Below are 19,998 nucleotides of genomic sequence, written 5' to 3' on the forward strand. Positions count from 1 at the left end.
TAACTGAACATAATTATTTGAAGGTTGACTTTTTTTGTATTAAAAAACACTTTTCTTTTATTGGTCGGATGAAATATGCTAACTTTTTGAGATAGGAATTTTGGGTTTTCATGAGCTGTATGCCAAAATCATCAATATTAAAACAATAAAAGGCTTGAACTACTTCAGTTTTGTGTAATGAATCTAAAATATATGAAAGTCTAATGTTTATCAGTACATTACAGAAAATAATGAACTTTATCACAATATGCAAATTTTTTGAGAAGGACCTGTATATTTGTTAAATAAGTGAATAGCGTGTTCATGATGACAAGGCTTTGAAGGTTGAATAATCATATGATGTGTGTAAATGCAGGTGATAATGCATTTTCAAGTTGTTTTTCCTTTAACATGTCCATTTACCTCAAACTCAAATATTCTCAGTAAGACCCCACTAAGCTGCATCTAATTGTTCACACCCATACTCTTGTTAATATTAAGCATGCATGTACAGTGCATGAACAATCCACAGAAGTTGATCGTGTTGCTTGCAACGGCCAATATGGTCAGAAAAATATACATCACATTTGGGTATCTTTTGACAAACTCTGGTCAGGAAGGTAAGACTGTCTTTATCACCTGAGGTAGCTGAGGAAATTCAAGGGCTCCCCACCTGTTTTGAAAACGTTTTACACAGGCATCATAGACAGCATCCTAACACAGAAGTGCACATCATGGTTTCAGAATTGCTCAGTCCAATATTGTAAAACCCTGCAGATAGTGGTGCATTCAGCAAAGCACATCTTTAGGTAAACACAACCTTCTATGCAGGATATCTACACCAAGCGCTGCAGAACCAAGGCATCCTCTATAATAAAACCCCTGTGTGCGTCCAGGTGTCCGTGTGTGTGTGTTTTCTGATGAAGTGCTCATGCACGGGCTCTACCCACCCCAGCAACAGACTGTTCAGCCAGCTTAACTCAGGCAAGTGGCTGTAAAAACTGAAAGACTTGAGAAGCTTTTACCCTCAGGCCATCAGGATCCTAAATTTTGACATGCCAACAAACATTCAAACCTAAAACTCATAGCACACTCACTGTAACTTATTGTTCTGTCACTTTATACTTTTAACTGTTTCAGATTTTAACTTAATTTTAATCTTTAGTTGATTTTATTTAATTTAGTTAATATTCTATTTTTCTTTAGCTACATTATTAGTTCAATTGTATGTTTGTTTTGCACAATCTTGGAGTAGACCAGTTTTTCATTTCACTGCACGTTGTACCTCTATAACCGTGTGTGTGATGAATAAACTCCTGAATCTTCTTGTTGACATTGCAGGTAAGGCAATTTTGGACCCCCCTCTGTGTAATTGTAGATTGTCTGTATCACATAACAGAAATTACATGTAGACTTACAAAGATAAGAAATCAACAAATGCAGTGGAGTATTTTATTTTTATTAAAGATTTATGGTATTTGTCCACCAAATATAAGGTATCAGTGTGCTATTCTTTGGAGGAGTTAACTTAATGAACAATCAAATGTGCAAAAATATTTAATCTTGCATATATCTTTTCAGGTACTGGTTGGCAGTGTAAATGGGACAGTGAAGACATTCAGCGTGGAGAAGGGAAAGTTTACAGAGTTTAGAGACTGTTCCGGGGGAGAAGGACCATTTAGAGGTTTAGCAGTACACAACAGGTATTCCATGTGTTTAATTAGATTCAGTAATGTAATTTACAAATATGTTAAACTTACTAAAGTGTGAATATCATTTACACATTCCTTTCATATTGAGTACAATCAAAAAAGAATATAGTAGATGTAAAATCTATTTTTATTTGCATTCAATATACTGTATATGCACAGTGCAACACGATCTACCTTAGTAGAACATGGAAAAGTCAAGACAATACTTCTGGAATAGGTATCTCAAAAGACACTGCAGTTGTTTAACAAACTACTTAGACAAATTTAGCAATGCGATACAAGGGCATGCACAAAGCTGAACATGTGACTTTAAAAAGTTGTATAGTGTAAGAAGTGACAGCAACAGATTTTGGTTATTTTGAATGTTCTTATAGCATAAAAATATGTAAATTAGTATTCTGGAGTGTTCACATTCTGGGTTTTATAGGCGAATAATTAAGTTTTAGTTCTGTATCAAAGGGAAGTCCAGTTTAGTAGTAATATCTGCATGATTTGCTCAGAAGTACAGATTAGGCAGAAGCATTTTAACAAATTAATTTGTTGTAGCAGCTATGACATTTAGTATTGAACAGTATGGTTCAAGATTTTGTCCAAGAAGAAGTTGGTTAATCTGTCCAGGTTTTAGTTTATAAACCAAAGCAGTACATTTTCTTCATTTTAAAAATGAGACTTGCCTGATAATAGTGTCTTTAGATTGGACAGGGTGCAGGCTTTTTAGATGTTGCTAAGGCTTTTTACAGAAAAAGAATTTAATATCTAATCTGCACCTTTGGCACTTAAATCAGATATGTGAATTTACTACGGATTCAAACGGTGCCTTGGTAAAGAACAACTGAATAAAACCAAAGCCATATATAAGCTGTGCAACTGAGATGTTAATTATTGTTGTAACACGACAAATCTGGGAAATCATTTACACTAATGTCACCCATAAACATAATCTCAGTCAACATCCAGACCAGTAGAGCCTACACAAAATACACTGGAGATGGCGGGTAGCTCCAAGCTTCCATTTAATTTGCCTTGTGCCCAAAAAATAACACACTTCATAGCAGTATTTATCTGTAAACATATGAGACTATATACTGTTGTTGAAAATGAGGGCTTTAGACAAATGATACAGATTTTGTAACTGGTGTACTATACCAACCAGAAAGCAAATGAGTGAAGTTATTGTAACTAGGCTTTATGAAGATCTTAAACAAAGCTTTGCTACATCTTTCAGGTCAATGGAGAGAGTAGACCTAACTTGTGACAGCTGAACATCCAGGGCAGCAGATTCCTATGTGACAATCACATATCACTACATAAAAATTATTATATTGAAGACAAGTGTGCTCCATGCAAGTCACAGCGGGCACAGCTTCACTGCCTATACAGTATGCAGAGCTGTTTAAGTAACTGACTGTTGTTCCAAAAACCATTCTAGCATTTCCAGTGAATGTTTCATTGTGTGTCCCCATCCATTGCAAGTTTGTGTGTTGGCAAGTGAAATAAATGTTGCTTCTCTTTAAGCACATGACCAGCTGTACTGCTACGATGGAAAAAGTTTTCAATGTGCCTCATCCAGCCAAGCACTCTGGCTGTTTTTAAAATTTTCAGAGAAGCCTGCAATTCCAAAGCTAGCAGATGTGAATTTGTCCATAAGCTGCACCGCACTTATCATATTAGTGGTGTTGTCAGTTATGATGGCCAGTTCTTTTTCTTTAGGTCCCATTCATCCGCTCTAGATTCTCATTTTAAAATTCTTCTTTTTTTGTATGAGGTGGAAGTGTAAAGACACATTTTCCGAAAACTAATTGATACAACTGAAAATGTGTAACACAACTCTTACCACAGTATCTTTAATTTTGACTAATTCAATATTATTTTAAATGCCTAATAGGGGAATATATTTATTTTTCTAGTATCAGAATGAAGTTTAAGTTAATTTGTTTTGGTTTCAATAGATGTATTTTTCATATTTTTGATTCTTGTTTTATTTTTTTCACATCTTCGCGCCCCTCCTAGCGGGGCTTTGCCCCACAGTTTGAGAACCACTGGGTTATTGAATAACATACTTATTAAGAGTCAATATTTGATTATTGTACAATAATATTGATGATATAAATATTTTATAAACTAGATGCCATTGCACTTTATTTATATAAGGAGTCTCCCAAAATATGTGTGGACTCGGATGTGGAGATACAGTACATATGTTAGTTAAATTATGGTGAATTTTGAATGAGTTTAGTGCTGTGAAAGTTTTTTGGTTTTTTTTTTCTTAAAAAGAAGAATGATATTTTCTTCTACATCTTGCAAATCCTGATGTTACGTGTTCATTACTTTCAAGTATTTCTTCTTAAATGTCATTTTATGCTTATACATATGTTCTGAATTCACTATATTAATATTCTCCATGCATGATTAAATGATCTCTAAAAAAAGCCACCACTTTACTTACAAAAGTGCATGCTAATTCAGTCAAGATAAAATTTACATCAAATCAGGACATCAGTACCAATACTCAGCCCTATTGATGACTGTTGAAAGGGAAAACGTTTTGATGTCAGAATTAAATGTGCATATATTAATGCCTATATAAGCAAAATATTCTGGTTAAAAAAATTGATGATTCATTGTGACTTTCTGCTAAATAGAGGTCTGTTGATGTTCTTACTTTAGTTCACTCATTACCTGTGTGGAATCAGGACTTCTCAAGGTTTGGAAAGAAGGATGTCCAGACACAGTAAGTTGTATATTTTTTATTTACAATAAATCCTCTATTATCCGTCAGGAGTTAGGACCGAAGCCATGATGGATAAGAAAAAAGTTGGATTACAGAAAAATGATACAGAGTAGATTAGTTTAGTGAATAGTTGTATTTATTTACAAAACAAAACTATGTTAACAAAATACAGTATTATCAAAATGAATAATTTATGTAATATTGTAACAACCAGCGTAATAAGCAAACTCAACCCTGAGGTACTAGAGTTTTCTACATTTTACTTGGAGTCTTCATTCCGTAATAAACGGTGCCCTGTCTTATACTCTGTCATCTGGGTTATAGAGCACACCTCCAAAACAGTTTATCTCCTGTCACACCTGTTCTGTTTTTCTCTATTCTGCAAACATTCCTGCTTATTGTCTCCTACTCAAAACTTCCTTTCTTCTACCACACCTTCCTTTTTCTCCTAACTTCTCCAGTTACTCATCTCCACTAAGAGGCCTGTCTGCCTGTTACAGAACAGAAGCCCTTCAAAAATTCCCATCACCTACAGCATTCATTCCACCCTTTCTGCTCCGCATAGCACATCGCAAGCTGCCAGCACATCACAATATATTAACAAAACATAATATAACAGAATTTAAAAAGAAAATTACAATACAGAAGAACTTTGCCATCAGTGGTTTCCATTTTCAACATGTTTTTCAATTTTGTCGGCATTATGCTTTACATCATTCAACTGTTATTCTTCCTACTTCTTAAATTGAAGCAATGCTTGACATTACTAAATGTTTAATAAATTAAATTTTTTTGTGACAATTCCTACACCACACTTGTATGTTTATTGGCCATAACAATGTAAAGCACTTTGAGCTACATTTTTTTGTATGAAAATGTGCTATATAAATAAATATTGTTGTTGTTGTTGTTGTAAAGTAGATTAATTATAAGAAAAGAGTAAAGCTACAAAACGCTATTAAAACTGAAGGTAGGTATGTATGTATGTATGTATGTAACTGATGCTATGAGTTCAAAATGATGTATGAAATGTGGTTCTGGCATGCACAATATTTTTTTAATTTAATATGACTGACGATTAGTTGAGTGATGAATATTAAAAGGTTTTACTGGGGGTGGGGGTATGGTGGTAAGGGAAATTAAGTGAAAGAAAATTTTTGAGAGGAATTCAGCCTGTGGTTTAGTCTAGCCCATTGTAAATGTGTATTGTACCTTGGTTTTTCAGTAAGCATATAAAGTATAGCAGGATCAGTTTTTTGCCCTTTTATTTTTACTGTTGTGTTACTGTTTCAGAACTGTTAATTTTGCAAAGTGAAGCAATACTACCTCTTCCATATTTTTGTATTGCATAATCTGTGTATATGTCAATGTGATTTTTAACTCAGTTGCAAAGTAAACCTGCTTAAAATAGATTTAAACCATTTAGAAGTCTACATTATTTACTTAAATTATACCACATAATAGAATATTTAATATCTACATAGTATAGTCTCATCTCAGATGTCTTAAAATGAGCAAAGTGTTTAGGTTTTACACAATAATGTATATCTTGTCACATTTCTTATTCTTAACAAAATTTATATATAACACTATTGTGCTATCAATGACAACTTTCAACCTTTTTGTTTTTCTTAATCATATTCATAAGGTTTAGTAGAAGGAGTTTTCATCTCACAGCATCTAGATTTCAGGCTGTGTTGGTATTCTGCCTTTTTAAAGGATGAAACAAATGCTTTCATGCCAACTTGTAACTCCTATTTGACCAATTTTAATTGTATCCATGCATTTCCTTTTATTTTTCTCATTACCAATTTTGTGGAGGTCCACACTACCCAAAATTACTTCAAAAAATTACCAGTCAAACACCTTGCTGTGAAAAGGTATTTGCTCCTTCCAGATTCTCACTGTTGTAAATTTTTCATTATAATTTTCCTCAAGGCTTAAATCCAGATGAAGTTATGTATGAAATGAATGTACTTTTTATTATTTATGCAATGTATTAATTTAAAAAGTTATCCAATACCAACTTGTACTGTGTGGAAAAAGTAATCACCTCTTATACTTAATAACTGGCTACGCCACCTTTAGCTGCATGGAAAGCAACAAAACATTTCATATAATTCAATATCAATCATTTGACATTGCTACAGAAAAATTTTAGCCTACTGTTCCTTGAAGATCTGCTTTCATTCAGAAACACTAGCAGGTGTTTGAGTATCAAATTCTTGTCTCAGGTCCTTCCTCAACCCCTCATGAGGTTATGGTCATATATGGGCATATTTTGTGTTTTGGATCATTGTCTTGCTGCATGACCCAGCTAAACTTTAGGTACATTTCAAATGGTCAGACTTTCACCCTAAGGATTTTCTGGTACAGAGTACAATTCACAGTTGGATCAATTATGTAAACTGTCCAAACCATCCCACACACTTGCACTGCCTCTATAGTGTCAGACTTTTGCCATGATTCCTCCACTGTAATTACTGACAAACACACAAATTTTGAATGGGAAGAGCACAGGTATACTTCTCACAGTATGGTTTTGCAGTGCTTGTAGAATCCAAATTGCTATAGTTTCTCATTCTTTGTCGCATTTTGAGTGCCTCCTTAATACTGACTTGTGCAGGAACATAGGCTTTGCAGATATTTAAATTGCCATGGAAATTTTCAAACATGAATAGCGAGAATAGCATTCATGTATACTTTTTCTCTTTTATTTGAAACAATGTCTGTTCCTGAACACAGTAATATGTGAACCATTCTGAAGGAGGTGAGATAGATTAATAACGGCATATGTGTTTACTTTAGGTTGAAGTAAATGTGGGACGTGATGTTTATAAAATGAGACAGAGCACTTCAGAGGGCCATAAGGTTGCTACCGGAGGCAAGGAAAACGACTTAAAAATCTGGGATCTGCAAAGACCTGAGGAACCAGTTTTTAAAGCCAAAAATGTAAGTTTCCATGTCAATATTAATGTATTGCTTTGTTTGTTGCAAAGAGAAAGTCCATCTCATTTGTCAGTGATTTTATCTTTGTGCAGAGAAGCTCAATATAGCTTTAATATTTTAAAATAAAATTTGCTCATTGTGAGCTTTAGAAAAGTCAGCAGTTCAAATGATATTTGGAAGGTCTTGTAAATAAATCTGTTCTGTTTTGTTAAAATACAATTTTAAAGAGCATCTATAAAGATGGGAACATAAAAACATTGAGTTTTTTTTTAGTTAATTCCAACAGCATGTTGTTCTAAAATCTCATCCAGATGTTTTTTAAAAAGCTGCCAGGATTGAACTTTGACTTATGAGTTTATTTCACGGTTCAGTTGTCCGCTCAAGAATTAAAAGGTGTATTTCAATTAACCATCAGAAAAAAGCATACCCTTTGCTCAAGGGATGTTCTTGTTTTTGCGTCCCTGCTTAGCTTTCAAGATTATCATCTCGTCTTTTCAGTGTGATAACTAGAACAGTCTCACTAGTAAATTAGCTTTTGTTGACATGTATTTAATAGTTTTAAATATACAGCTTTTTATTTACCCTTTTAATTGATTCTACTTATTGCTTGGTTAATTTATATTTATTTTGTGTTAATATTTAATGATTACACATGAAGAATTTAGAACTTTCCTATTGCATGTTCTGCTTTTTTGCCCTGTTATGAAGATTGCACAATTCTTTTTGAATTGTCTTCACTGCTGTCAGTATTTGCTATCTCTGCAATTTTGGTGTCATCTGTAGTGCTGGGTAGTATACCAGTTCATACCGAAAACCGTTTTTTATTTTTGTTATGATAAGGATTTTTCTTCTATCTATCTATCTTATACCGCAACACCGGTTTAAATTGCCTAAATGATGTTTGGAACGTGGAGCAGCGAGAAACAGTTCAAGGGGAGACCTTTTTCACTGCTACACTGCAAATCACATACATCGCAGTACATGCTTTAATGGAGGTGTTGCGCGGGGGCTCTTTTTCACTGCTACATCGCTAAATAGGCATACAACGGAGTACATGCGGTAGTGTAGGTATTGTGCGGTGAAAATGGACAGAGAACATTCCGAAACTGAAGCTATAGCTGACGATAAAGTTGAACATGATGACACAGGAGAACTTTTGCCGAAAACTTTTGCCAGGAGTCCGTTGCCTGGAGATACTTTGGTTTTAAAAGATCGGAAGTGGACCATTATGTTCATATGTGTGAATACTGTTTCTATACTACTAGATAATACTGCAAGCCAAGTTGTACTTGTTTTATTTTTTTTCAATACTGTGTAAAGTACCTGGGTACTGTGTAATAGTATGACGACATGTTGAGTTTATTCTCGACATTTCACTTTAATCTCGATGCTTATGACGAGAATAAATTTGACGTGTTGACTTTATTCTCGCCGTTTATGTCAAGAGTAAAGTTGACATGTTGACTTTTATTCTCGTAATTTGTCATTAAAGTAGAACATTGTAAACTAAAAATCGTAAAATGAATATTTAATTTACTAGATTTTCTCAAACCCAGTCATAAGTTATATAGCACATTAAATACTTTGTGTTAAGTGTTCCCTGAGCCATGTTAAATTGGTACGTGCTTCTTAAATTGACTTCCTCTGGTACTGAGGAGGCGTCGGCAACGGTCACCGCACAGAATACATTCACTTCATGATATTCCAGCTCCCTGAGCATTTAGAATGCTAAGGTAAATACTTGATCTAATTTTCATGATGAAATGCATTAAAGCATGTATTAATCATGTGGGGGCACGGCAGTGTGGAGGTTGCACTGCTGCCTCACAGCAAGGGGGTCTCGGGTGTACCCTGCCTTGAATGTGAATGTTTTTCTGGTGGGTTTACGTGGCGTGCTTCTGTTTCCTTTCAAAGTCATGTAGGATGTGGGGTTTTGTTCTGCTATATTGACCCTGCTAGTGTATGTGTTGCTCGTATTCACCCAGCGATGTGCTGGCATTCAGGATTTGCTCCTGGCTCCCGCACAATGCTTGCTGGGATGGGCGCAACCCTGAATGGATGGCATAATTAAACATGTATAACGAAGATTTTTTTAAAGTTCTGAACACTCCGTGGGCTAAGTTTATAACTAGTTTTAATTTCACAAAGATGTTTATCGTGTGGTGATTGGTTAGATGAAGTAAGAATAGGAGCTGAAGGTTTAGTACGTCAGACAGACAGCACGCATGCAATAAAGAAAGCCCGCTCAGAAGAACATCCATTGAATTCTGTGTTCGTGTCTCCGACCACCAGATCACAAACCCAACATTTACACAATATTTAAATTAATCCTGTGCGATACCCATTCATACATTCAGTTTTTTGGAGGCTCATCACACCTGCCATAAAGTTCTCTACACTGAACATACACCTGGGGACCCCTTACTATGAGGAAGCAGCACTACCGCCACACTACTGTACATGTTTAATACATGCTTTAAAACATTTCATCATGAAAATGATATCAAGTATTTATCTTAGCATTCTAAATTTTCAGAGAGCAGGAATATTATGAAGTGAATGGATTGTGTCTGGTGATCGTTGCCGGTGCCTCCTCTTAGTGCAGAGGAAGTCAGCGCTTAGCGATTTAAAAACTGGGTCAGGGAACACTTAACACAAAGCATTTAATGTGCTGCATTAACTTATGACGGGCTTTGAGAAAATTTAGTAAATGAAACATTGATTTTTAGGATGAAGTTTAGTTTATGATATTCTACTTTAATGAGAAAATAAACTATGAAAATAAAGTGGAAATTTCAACTTTAATCTCGACATAAGCATCAAAATTAAAGTGGAAATGTCGAGAATAAAGTCAACATGTCGACTTTATTCTCAACGTATAGTTTGTTTTTTTTCTTCCCTGTGTCCGTATTTTTATTCTTCACCGTGGTCCTAATACGCTTCCGTAAGGCTATACCACAAATAGCACTATAAATGCATGTTGCAGTTTTATTATTTATGTATATAGCTTAGCTTAAAGCAAGGTCCATATTAATGCAATTTGCCTAAATGATGGTTCAGTTGATAAAGATGTCATCACCAAGTTGCGCTTGTTTTATTTTATTTTTATTTGGTGAATACTGTGTAATGCACCTGGACTTGAAGTAATAGTATTATTACTGGAAGTTGCACTAGTATTTTATTTTATTGTTATTATTTATTAGTTTAAATAGTATGCAGTTTAATGATGGTAAAGTTGTTTAAAAAGTCACTTTAACATGTCAGTGGACACAGATTATTAACATTAACAGAAAGTGTTGTTGGTTTACAAGAAATATTTACTATTTATTCCTTTTCTAAGACATGTTCAGTGCAATACAACTTTTGACAAGCATCTCTGGATATTTTACTAAATCTAAATGCCTCTTTGGATGGTTGAAAATAAGTTTTTAAAATTATCCATCCATTATCCAACCCACTATATCCTTACTACAGGGTCAAGGGGGTCTGCTGGAGCCAATCCCAGCCAACACAGAGTGAAATGCAGGAAACAGACCCTGAGCAGGGCGCCAGCCCACCACATTGTCAAAATTATAGTTTAAGTTTTTGCAAAATTTATTCAATAAAAAGGTTCTATATTTTGACTGCATCTGTCATGCAGTTTGATACCTTCTCTTCATTAGTGCCACCCCTTTGAAAACTATCCTAAATCCATCCTATCCCTAAATCCAAAGAGGACTGTTTCTTTTTATTTATTTAGGTTAGAATTTTATGTTATGTAGAATTTATGTTAGGTAGAATGCCCAGAGGGGACTGGGCGGTCTCATGGTCTGGAATCCCTACAGATTTTATTTTTTCTCCAGCCGTCTGGAGTTTTTTTTTGTTTTTTCTGTCCCCCCTGGTCATTGAACCTTACTCTTATTCGATGTCAATTAATGCTGATTTATTTTGTTTTCTTATTGTGTCTTTTATTTTTCTATTCTTTATTATGTAAAGCACTTTGAGCTACTGTTTGTATGAAAATGTTCTATATAAATAAATGTTGTTGTTGTTGTTATCACTTTATGGGGCCATGCGAACCTGTATTAATACTTGTGTGCACATTAAAATGTTTTTTTGTACAATGCTCATGTCAGTGGAATAGGTTATTCTTAGCCAGTGTACTGCAGTAATTGCAATGGAAAATGTGGTTAATATCCACTCATGCATGGGGAAAAAAATACCGTTGAATACCGTGAAACCGGGATAATTTAGAAAAATACCGTGATATAGAATTTTGGTCTTACTGCCCACCCCTAGTCATCTGCAAATTTCTTGCAGAAAGTCTTGAAACTGAGTATAAGTGAAAATAATAGAGCACAGGTAACTTGGGTACTTAATTATCTTGCTGCATGCAGAGCATTTCGCTTTTATTACTAGGAGTATGGCCAAGAGTATATTTATGATTCATTTATGCTCTTTCCTCATTATTTTGAATGACTCCTGAATTTTGTGCAGAATGAATTTACAGAATGAAAATAGTGTTCCCCAGTACTTTAATATATTTACAAGCAAGCTTCATGATCTTCTTGTCTCTGCTGTTCCATATTAATGATCAGTAGGACATCTTTCTGCAAAGGCATTGCTAGTGTTTTTCTGATGCAGGTACATCTTACAAGATTAGTATGGGTGATTGCTCTCTTACCGCACTTCTGTCCGGTGTATCATAGTTCTGCAACCTATGACTGGCAGCAAAGTCTAATAGAACAGTACAATAGAAGAAAATTGGTTTAACATTTTAGCATTTGTTACAGTTGTAAACTAGTCTCTTTCCAAAACGAAAATGTGACAGTTTTACGATTGTATGAAGGTTTATTTCATCAAAGCACTGCTAACTTTGGATATTGCCTAATAGTGACCCATTAGGATTTAGGATTTTCTTTTTATTTCAGTTTCAGATTAAAGATCAAATTGCTATAGGTAATATTAAATTAAAAAATGCAAATAGTACAACATTAAGATGCATTAAATCACAATCAGTACATAAAACTTCACACATCAGTTTAGTGAGCTGTGTGAATAAAATGTGCATTATTAGTAGTTTCCATATGTGTCTTAGGATATGAAAAGAACAGTGCTAATGAATTCTTAACAGATTCTGAAAAAACTTTGCACAATTCCTTGTAGTTTTTACATAACATTCCCTTTGAGTTATAGGGAGTGAGTTACATTTCTTACTTTAACACAAGATATGTTGACGCAATCCTCCAAATAAAACTGCTGAAGACATTGCTGCCAATCAGAGTGCTGTTTTGATGGTTTCATTATACTGCAAAAATTAACTATAACTAGATCTCTAAATTTCCTTGTCACTGTAATATATAGATCTCTGAACTACTGTATTTTGAGGAAATCAATATAAAGTGATCTACAGTAGATACTCGCAGATAAGTCGAGTGTATTTTTAAGCTGAAAATTACAAAATTTGTTATGACCCGCGTATAAGTCGAGGGTAAAACTTGGGTTTTTTCATGGCCCATTGTCTTAATAAGTATGGTCTTCTCACCAATACCTGCTACAGTTCGATTCCCCGGCATATCAAATGTCATTGGCGTTTCATCCATGTTACCAATGTTACTGAGCTCAAAGTCATGCCTTTGTCTTTGCTTGATAATAAATTTATGAAAGGAACTGACCTTTTCTTCTAGATGTTTTGGCAGCTTCTGCGCGATTTTTGTTCGCTGACGAAGGCACAGCCCATATCTGTTCATAAACCGTGTACACCAGCCAGCCGATGCTTGAAATTCCAACAAAGGCTTATGTGGTGTTATGGGTCCGCAGCTCTCTTAGCAGAGGCCGTTTTAGTTTTTAAATAAATAATCACCGTGCTCGCGACTTAGTGAGCTGCAGGGCGATCTGCGGTGTGGGTGTTTCTCACCTAATGTTCCTGTGGCAAATGTGCCGCAGCTGCTATTGTTCCTGTGGCAAATGTGCCGCAGCTGCTATGTCCTCTCTGCATGTAAAGAGAAGCATGAGTCAGTTACAGGGGAAGGAAAAATGAGTAAAAAAAACAAAATCAAGGAAGAGAACGAAAGACGGAGGGTGCTGGAGAAAGCAGGAGAGAAAGAGAGGGAGAGGGTGGACGAGCAAGCGCTCACAGGCAGCTGTGTGGAAGCCAAAACGGAGTAAAAAAAATAAGGAAGAGAAAGAAAGACGGAGGGGGCTGGAGAAAGCAGGAGAGAGAGGCGGTGCGAGTGGGCGAGCGAGCGAACGAGCATTCGCAGGCAGCTGTGTGGAAGCCTGGGTGCTAGGCTGGGTTTTTAAAGGATTGTTTTTCTATTTTATTGATTTTTAAATCTCCATGTTTGCTTTATGGATTATTTATTTAATGAAGAGTTCTTTTGAATCACTCCACTATTTACTTTGAACACTGATTTTGATTGACTGTTTTAAATAAAAGCAGTGTGCACTGTGCCATTACCCAAATTCTATGGAAAATTGTGTTGGCCCGCGCATAAGTCAACCCTGTTTTTTTGAATGAATTTTAAGGCATAAATTTTTCGACTTATACGCGAGTATCTACGGTAATTCACTTTAATGTACAAGATAGTTGACTGGGAAGTTTACATGCTTGTTTAAATTTAATTTTAAACTTAAATCATATAAAAATTTCAATTGTGTTTAATTTAAAAAAGTACCATATCAACAGCATAGTGTGTTGCTTTTCATTCAGTTTCTTCACTTATAATCTTTCTTACCTTTAAACATTTCTGAAGATGGATAGATAGAGGTTCAATGGCAGTTACATAAAGCATTGGTGATAATGGAAAATCCTATCTTGTTCCATGTTCTAATGTGAAACAGTCAGGATTAACATTTTTACCCAAATAGTGTCTAGGGCAGAATACGTAAACCCTTATTTGTGTAGTACATTCCACTCTGTCAACAAATTTTTCTGTATCTAGAGATAACAAGATCGTTAGGCCATTTTCATGGGTATCTGTGACAACTTCTTGCTAGTTTCTTCCTAGGATAATCATATTAATAATAATAACATTTTCATGAAATTATCTTTTCAACTGCGAAGGTACTCTCTTGTTAATGGTATTTTGCTAGGTAGCATCATGCCTTGCTAATTTATGAATGGAGCAATTTTCATTTTCTTTTGTTCTTTGTACATGATTAGTATCAAGCATGTTGAATATGGAGGTAGTGATAAGATGCAGGTGTCAAAGATCAATGAAGAAAAGTGTGGAACCACATTCCCTTACAGGTTTCATTTGGCAGTTTTCTAACTTTAACTTACATGTGCTGTTATACAGGGGTCTGTGGACATTTATTCACTGCAGCTGCAGATATCTACTGTATTTATTTGTTCTGTTACAATGTTGTGTTTGATGTTTACTCACTGTGGTTGCAGGTCCTTATACTGAATGTTTCTTTACTGATTATTTCTCTGCCAAAGCAGCTCCACTTCACTCCAGTGTTTCTGTGTTTATGGCATTACAAGACACAACGTGAATAGTGTTTAATGTGTTTAAATTAGTTAGCCTTCTAGTTGTTAGTGATGGTAGATGTCACTTATATTTAAGGGTATGATAACTTGGTACAGAGTAAGGGTAGTCTAATTTTGCCTGATAATAAAACAAATATGATGGCTAGAGGAATGCCAGTAGTGGCTAATTGCCTTAGTGTCATATTGCTTTTGTTTTTCCGTAGAAGTTTGTTCAGAATCCCCATGATGACTCAGGCGCCGGCGTGAGTGGCAGCCTTTCCAGCAGCTCCGTGTATGACTTTATCTTTCTACCTTTTTCTCTATTTTTCTCTATTTCACTGATCACTTCTACCAGTTTCTTTTATGTGGACTCGTTCCCTGGACACTTTTACTACTTTTTACTACTTGGACATGGATTTTTACACGCCGAGACTCGTCAATTCAGGTGGTCAACTTCAAGCGCTGAGAACAAAGGCTCATGCCGCTGTGGTTCCCTATTTACCCGACGAGTTAAGAAGGTCGTATCGTGGCAGCAGAGCTGGCACTAAGCTAAGAGCTGTGCGGCTAGCGAGAAAGTGCCACTACAAGCCTTCGGTGCCTTCTGTGATCCTGAGAAATGTGAACTCACTACCAAATAAGATCGACGAACTGGCTGCGCTGGTGAAAAATGTCAGAACCTACAGAGAATGCAGTTTGTTGCATTTTTGTGAAATGTGGCTAACAACTAACATCCCAGATGCTAACGTGGAGCTACCAAAAATCTCCACTTGCTGCAGGGCCATCGAACTGTTGGCCGTAAGTCTGTGTCCCTACTACTTGCCCAGAGAGTTTGGACACTTCATTGTTGTTATTGTTTACATCCCTCCTCGGGCGGACGTGGAGATAGAGAGTGACATCATCCATTCCGCTGTTGCTAAACTACAAACGCAGCACCCCAAGGCACTTGTGCTAATTGCTGGAGACTTTAACCTTGTGATACTAGACAAAACATTACCTGCCTTCTCCCAGTATGTGGATTGTAACACACAGGGAAATAGGACTATTGACCTACTGTATGCAAATGTTAAAGACGCATACAGTGCCACCCCGCTGCCTGCTCTTGGGAAAGCAGATCATAACCTGGTTCTACTTCAACCTCACTACAAACCAAGAGTGAGGGAGCTACCTACAACTACACACTCATTCAGGAAGTGGTCCCCTGAGGCAGAGCAGGCTCTGAGAGACTGCTTTGGAACTACGGATTGGGATATCCTGCAGGGATCTTATAGTGAGAACGTTGAGGAGGTTGTTGACCGCACTGCTGACTACATCAACTTCTGTATGGACATTGTAATTCCAGTAAAAACAGTACGCTGCTATGCTAACAACAAGCCATGGATTATAAGTGACATCAAGGGCCTTTTGAACCAGACGAAAAGGGCTTTTAAAGGCGGTGATCAGCATGAGCTCAATTGCATGCAGAAGGAACTCCGAGTCCAGCTCAGGGCGGCGAAGGAGCAGTACAGGAGAAAGCTGGAGCAGAAGTTGCATAATAACAGCATGAAGGAAGTGTAGAATGGGATGAAGATCATCACTGGCTGCAGCTCGAAGCAGGGTGCCACCATTGAGAGAGACGTAGAGAGAGCAAACCAGATGAACAACTTCTTTAACAGGTTTGACCACCCTAACCCACTCTCACCTCGGAGTACTGCAACTTCCACCCATCCTTCTGCTGATACCAGCATAGGAGAGGATTTCCCCTCACCCACAATTACAGCAGCCCAGGTAAGCAGAGAGCTGAGGAGACTTTGTGCCAGCAAAACAGTGGGTCCAGATGGAGTATCGCCACGACTGCTGAAGACCTGTGCGTTGGAGCTAGGGAGTCCTCTACAGCGCATCTTCAACATGAGCCTGGAACAGGGGAGAGTCCCGAGGCTTTGGAAAACATCTTGTATCACTCCAGTCCCAAAGGTATCACGTCCTAGTGAGCTGAATGACTTTGGCTGTGACGTCACATGTCATGAAGACCATGGAGAGGCTACTGCTTCACCACCTGAGGCCACAGGTCTGCCACGCCCTCGACCCTCTTCAGTCCGCATGCCATCAACTATATGCTACACTGATCCCTCTCCCACTTGGACAGAGGCAGTGGTGCTGTAAGAATTATGTTTCTGGACTTCTCTAGCGCCTTCAACACCATCCAACCTCTGCTCCTTAGGGACAAGCTGACAGAGAGAGGAGTAGATTCATACCTAGTGGCATGGATCATGGACTATCTTACAGACAGACCTCAGTATGTGCGTCTCGGGAACTGCAGGTCTGACATTGTGGTCAGCAACACAGGAGCGCCGCAGGGGACTGTACTTTCTCCGGTCCTGTTCAGCCTATATACATTGAACTTCCAATAAAACTTGGAGTCCAGCCATGTGCAAAAGTTCACTGACGATACTGCTGTCGTGGGCTGCATCAGGAGTGGGCAGGAGGAGGAGGAGTATAGGAGCCTAATCAAGGACTTTGTTAAATGGTGTGACTCAAACCACCTACAACTGAATACCAGCAAAACCAAGGAGCTGGTGGTGGATTTTAGGAGGACCAGGCCCCTCATGGACCCCGTGATCATCCGAGGTAACTGTGTGCAGAGGTTTCAGACCTATAAATACCTGGGGGTGCAGCTGGATGATAAATTGGACTGGACTGCCAATACTGATGATAGAGCCGCCTATACTTCCTTAGAAAGCTGACGTCTTTCGACATCTGCAATAAGATGCTGCAGATGTGTTCTATCAGACGGTTGTGACGAGTGCCCTGTTCTAGACGGTGGTGTGCTGGGGAGGCAGCATAAAGAAGAGGGACACCTCACTCTTGGACAAACTGGTGAGGAAGGCAGGCTCTATTGTAAGCATAGAGCTGGACAGTTTCACATCCATGGCAGAGCTATGGGCGCTGAGCAGGTGCCTGTCAATCATGGAGAATCCACTACATCCACTAAACAGTATCATCTCCAGACAGAGGAGCAGCTTCAGTGTCAGACTGCTGTCATTGTCCTGCTCCATTGACAGATTGAAGGGATCGTTCACACTATGTAACTCTTCAATTCCACCCGGGGGGGTAAACATTAACATTATACAAAGTTATTGTCTGTTATACAGTACCTGCATTTTTATCACTCTTTAATATTCTTCTTTATTAGTATGCTGCTGCTGGATTATGTGATTTTCCTCTTGGGATTAATAAAGTCTGTCTGTCTGTCTGTCTTTATTCATTAACCTCATCATCAATCATTTATTATGGCAGACATTTCATTCCATGCCTTGTAGTGTCACATACTTCTCTGTCCACCTGTAGGCCACTTTACAGAAAGATGAGCCTGAACGGTTAAACAACACATTGTGCCCATGTGCTGCAAGGAAAGCACTTTTGAACCACATGGCCGCCTTGTTTTTTTCGTGTGCACATTTTAGTATGATGAAAGTACAGACAGCCCCATTACCAGTCCCATGTACTAGCTCTCTGCAAACCTGGCTTCGGCCAAGGACTTGGGTAATTTGCATTTCTTTGTTATATTTAATCAGAATATAGCATCAGGTCAGTGAAACATCTGGGATATTGATCTGATCAGTTAAGTAAGAGAGGGGGTTGTTAATCAGTTTCAGCTGCTTTGGTGTTAATGAAATTAACAACAGGTGCACTAGAGGTGCAACAATGAGATGACCCCCAAAACAGGAATGGTTTAATAGGTGGAGGCAACTGACTTTTTTACCTCCTCATCTTTTCTGACTGTTTTCTCACTAGTTTTGCATTTGACTACGGTCAGTGTCACTACTTGTAGCATGAGGCGATACCTAGACACTACAAAGGTTGCACAGGTAGTCTAACTTCTTCAGGATAGCACATCAATATGTGCCATTGCCAGAAGGTTTTCTGTGTCTCCCAGCACAGTCTCGAGGGCATGAAGGAGATTCCAGGAGACATGCAGCTACTCTAGGAGAGCTGAACAGGGCCGTAGAAGGTCCTTAACCCATTAGCAAGACTGGTATCTGCTCCTTTGGGCAAGGTAGAACAAGATGAGCACTGCCAGAGTCCTACAAAATGACCTCCAGCAGGCCACTGGTGTGAATGTCTCTGACCAAACAATCAGAAACAGACTTCATGAGATTGGCCCGAGGGCTCAACGTCCTCTAGTGGACTCTGTGCTCACTGCCCGGCACTGTGGAGCTCAATTGGCATTTACCATAAAATACCAAAATTGGCAGGTCCAACACTGGTGTCCTGTGCTTTTCACAGATGAGAGCAGGTTCACCCAGAGCACATGTGACAGATATGAAAGCGTCTGGAGAAGCCATGGTCAACGTTATGCTGCCTGTAACATCGTTCAGCATGACCAGTTTGGTGGTGGGTTAGTCTCGGGAGGCATATCCATGGAGGGACGCACAGACCTCTACAGGCAAGACAACGGCACCTTGACTGCCATTAGGTATCGGTATGAAATCCTTGGACCCATTGCCAGACTCTATGCTGGTGCAGTGGGTCCTGGGTTCCTCCTGGTGCATGACAATGCCCGGCCTCATGTGGCAAGAGTATGCAGGCAGTTCCTGGAGGATAAAGGAATTGATACCATTGACTGGCCCCCATGCTCGCCTGAACTAAATATAATAGAACACCCCGGGACATTATGTTTCGGTCCATCTCGGGGCCTCAGTGATGCCCTGGTCCAAATCTGGGAGGAGATCTCCCTGGACACCATCCATCGTCTCATTAAGAGCATGCCCTGATGTTGTCAGACATGCATACATGCATGTGGGGGTCATGCAAACTACTGAGTACGATTTTGTAATTGCTGCAATGTAGCTGTTGCTGTAGCAGATAGGCTTCTTCCGATGGTGTTCGATGTCACTCCTTTCAACGAGCGTATTATGAGACTCAGATTATAGCACTCCGTGGGTGCCTTGTCTGTTGTCTCAGTGTATGCTCCAACCGCGGTGAGTGATGTCTCAGTGAGGGAGACATTTTATTCGCAGCTTCGCTCAGTGGTTGATGGGTGCCCATGAGGTGACACTCCTCTGGTCATGGGTGGCTTCAGTGCAGCTACTGGCTCTGACAGGGCTGCCTATGAGGATTGTTTCGGTCCCCATGGGTCTGGCGACCATGGTGAAAATGGCTCCATGTTCCTTGACTTTGTAAATGGTCAGGGGCTA

The 19,998-nt window shown here is 38.2% G+C and overlaps 1 protein-coding gene across 1 annotated transcript in view; it reads left to right on the plus strand.

Annotated features, from left to right (window-relative positions):
• wdr74 (WD repeat domain 74) overlaps positions 1-19,998 on the plus strand; it is a 51,823-nt gene that overhangs the window by 13,421 nt on the left and 18,404 nt on the right. The window contains exons 3-5 of the mRNA XM_039769353.1: positions 1,561-1,682; positions 4,359-4,422; positions 7,231-7,374. Coding sequence (XP_039625287.1) covers positions 1,561-1,682; positions 4,359-4,422; positions 7,231-7,374 — 330 coding nt within the window. The remainder of the gene's footprint in view (positions 1-1,560; positions 1,683-4,358; positions 4,423-7,230; positions 7,375-19,998) is intronic.

Source organism: Polypterus senegalus, chromosome 11 (genome assembly GCF_016835505.1).
Source record: "Polypterus senegalus isolate Bchr_013 chromosome 11, ASM1683550v1, whole genome shotgun sequence".
NCBI classification, from domain to species: Eukaryota; Metazoa; Chordata; class Cladistia; order Polypteriformes; family Polypteridae; genus Polypterus; species Polypterus senegalus.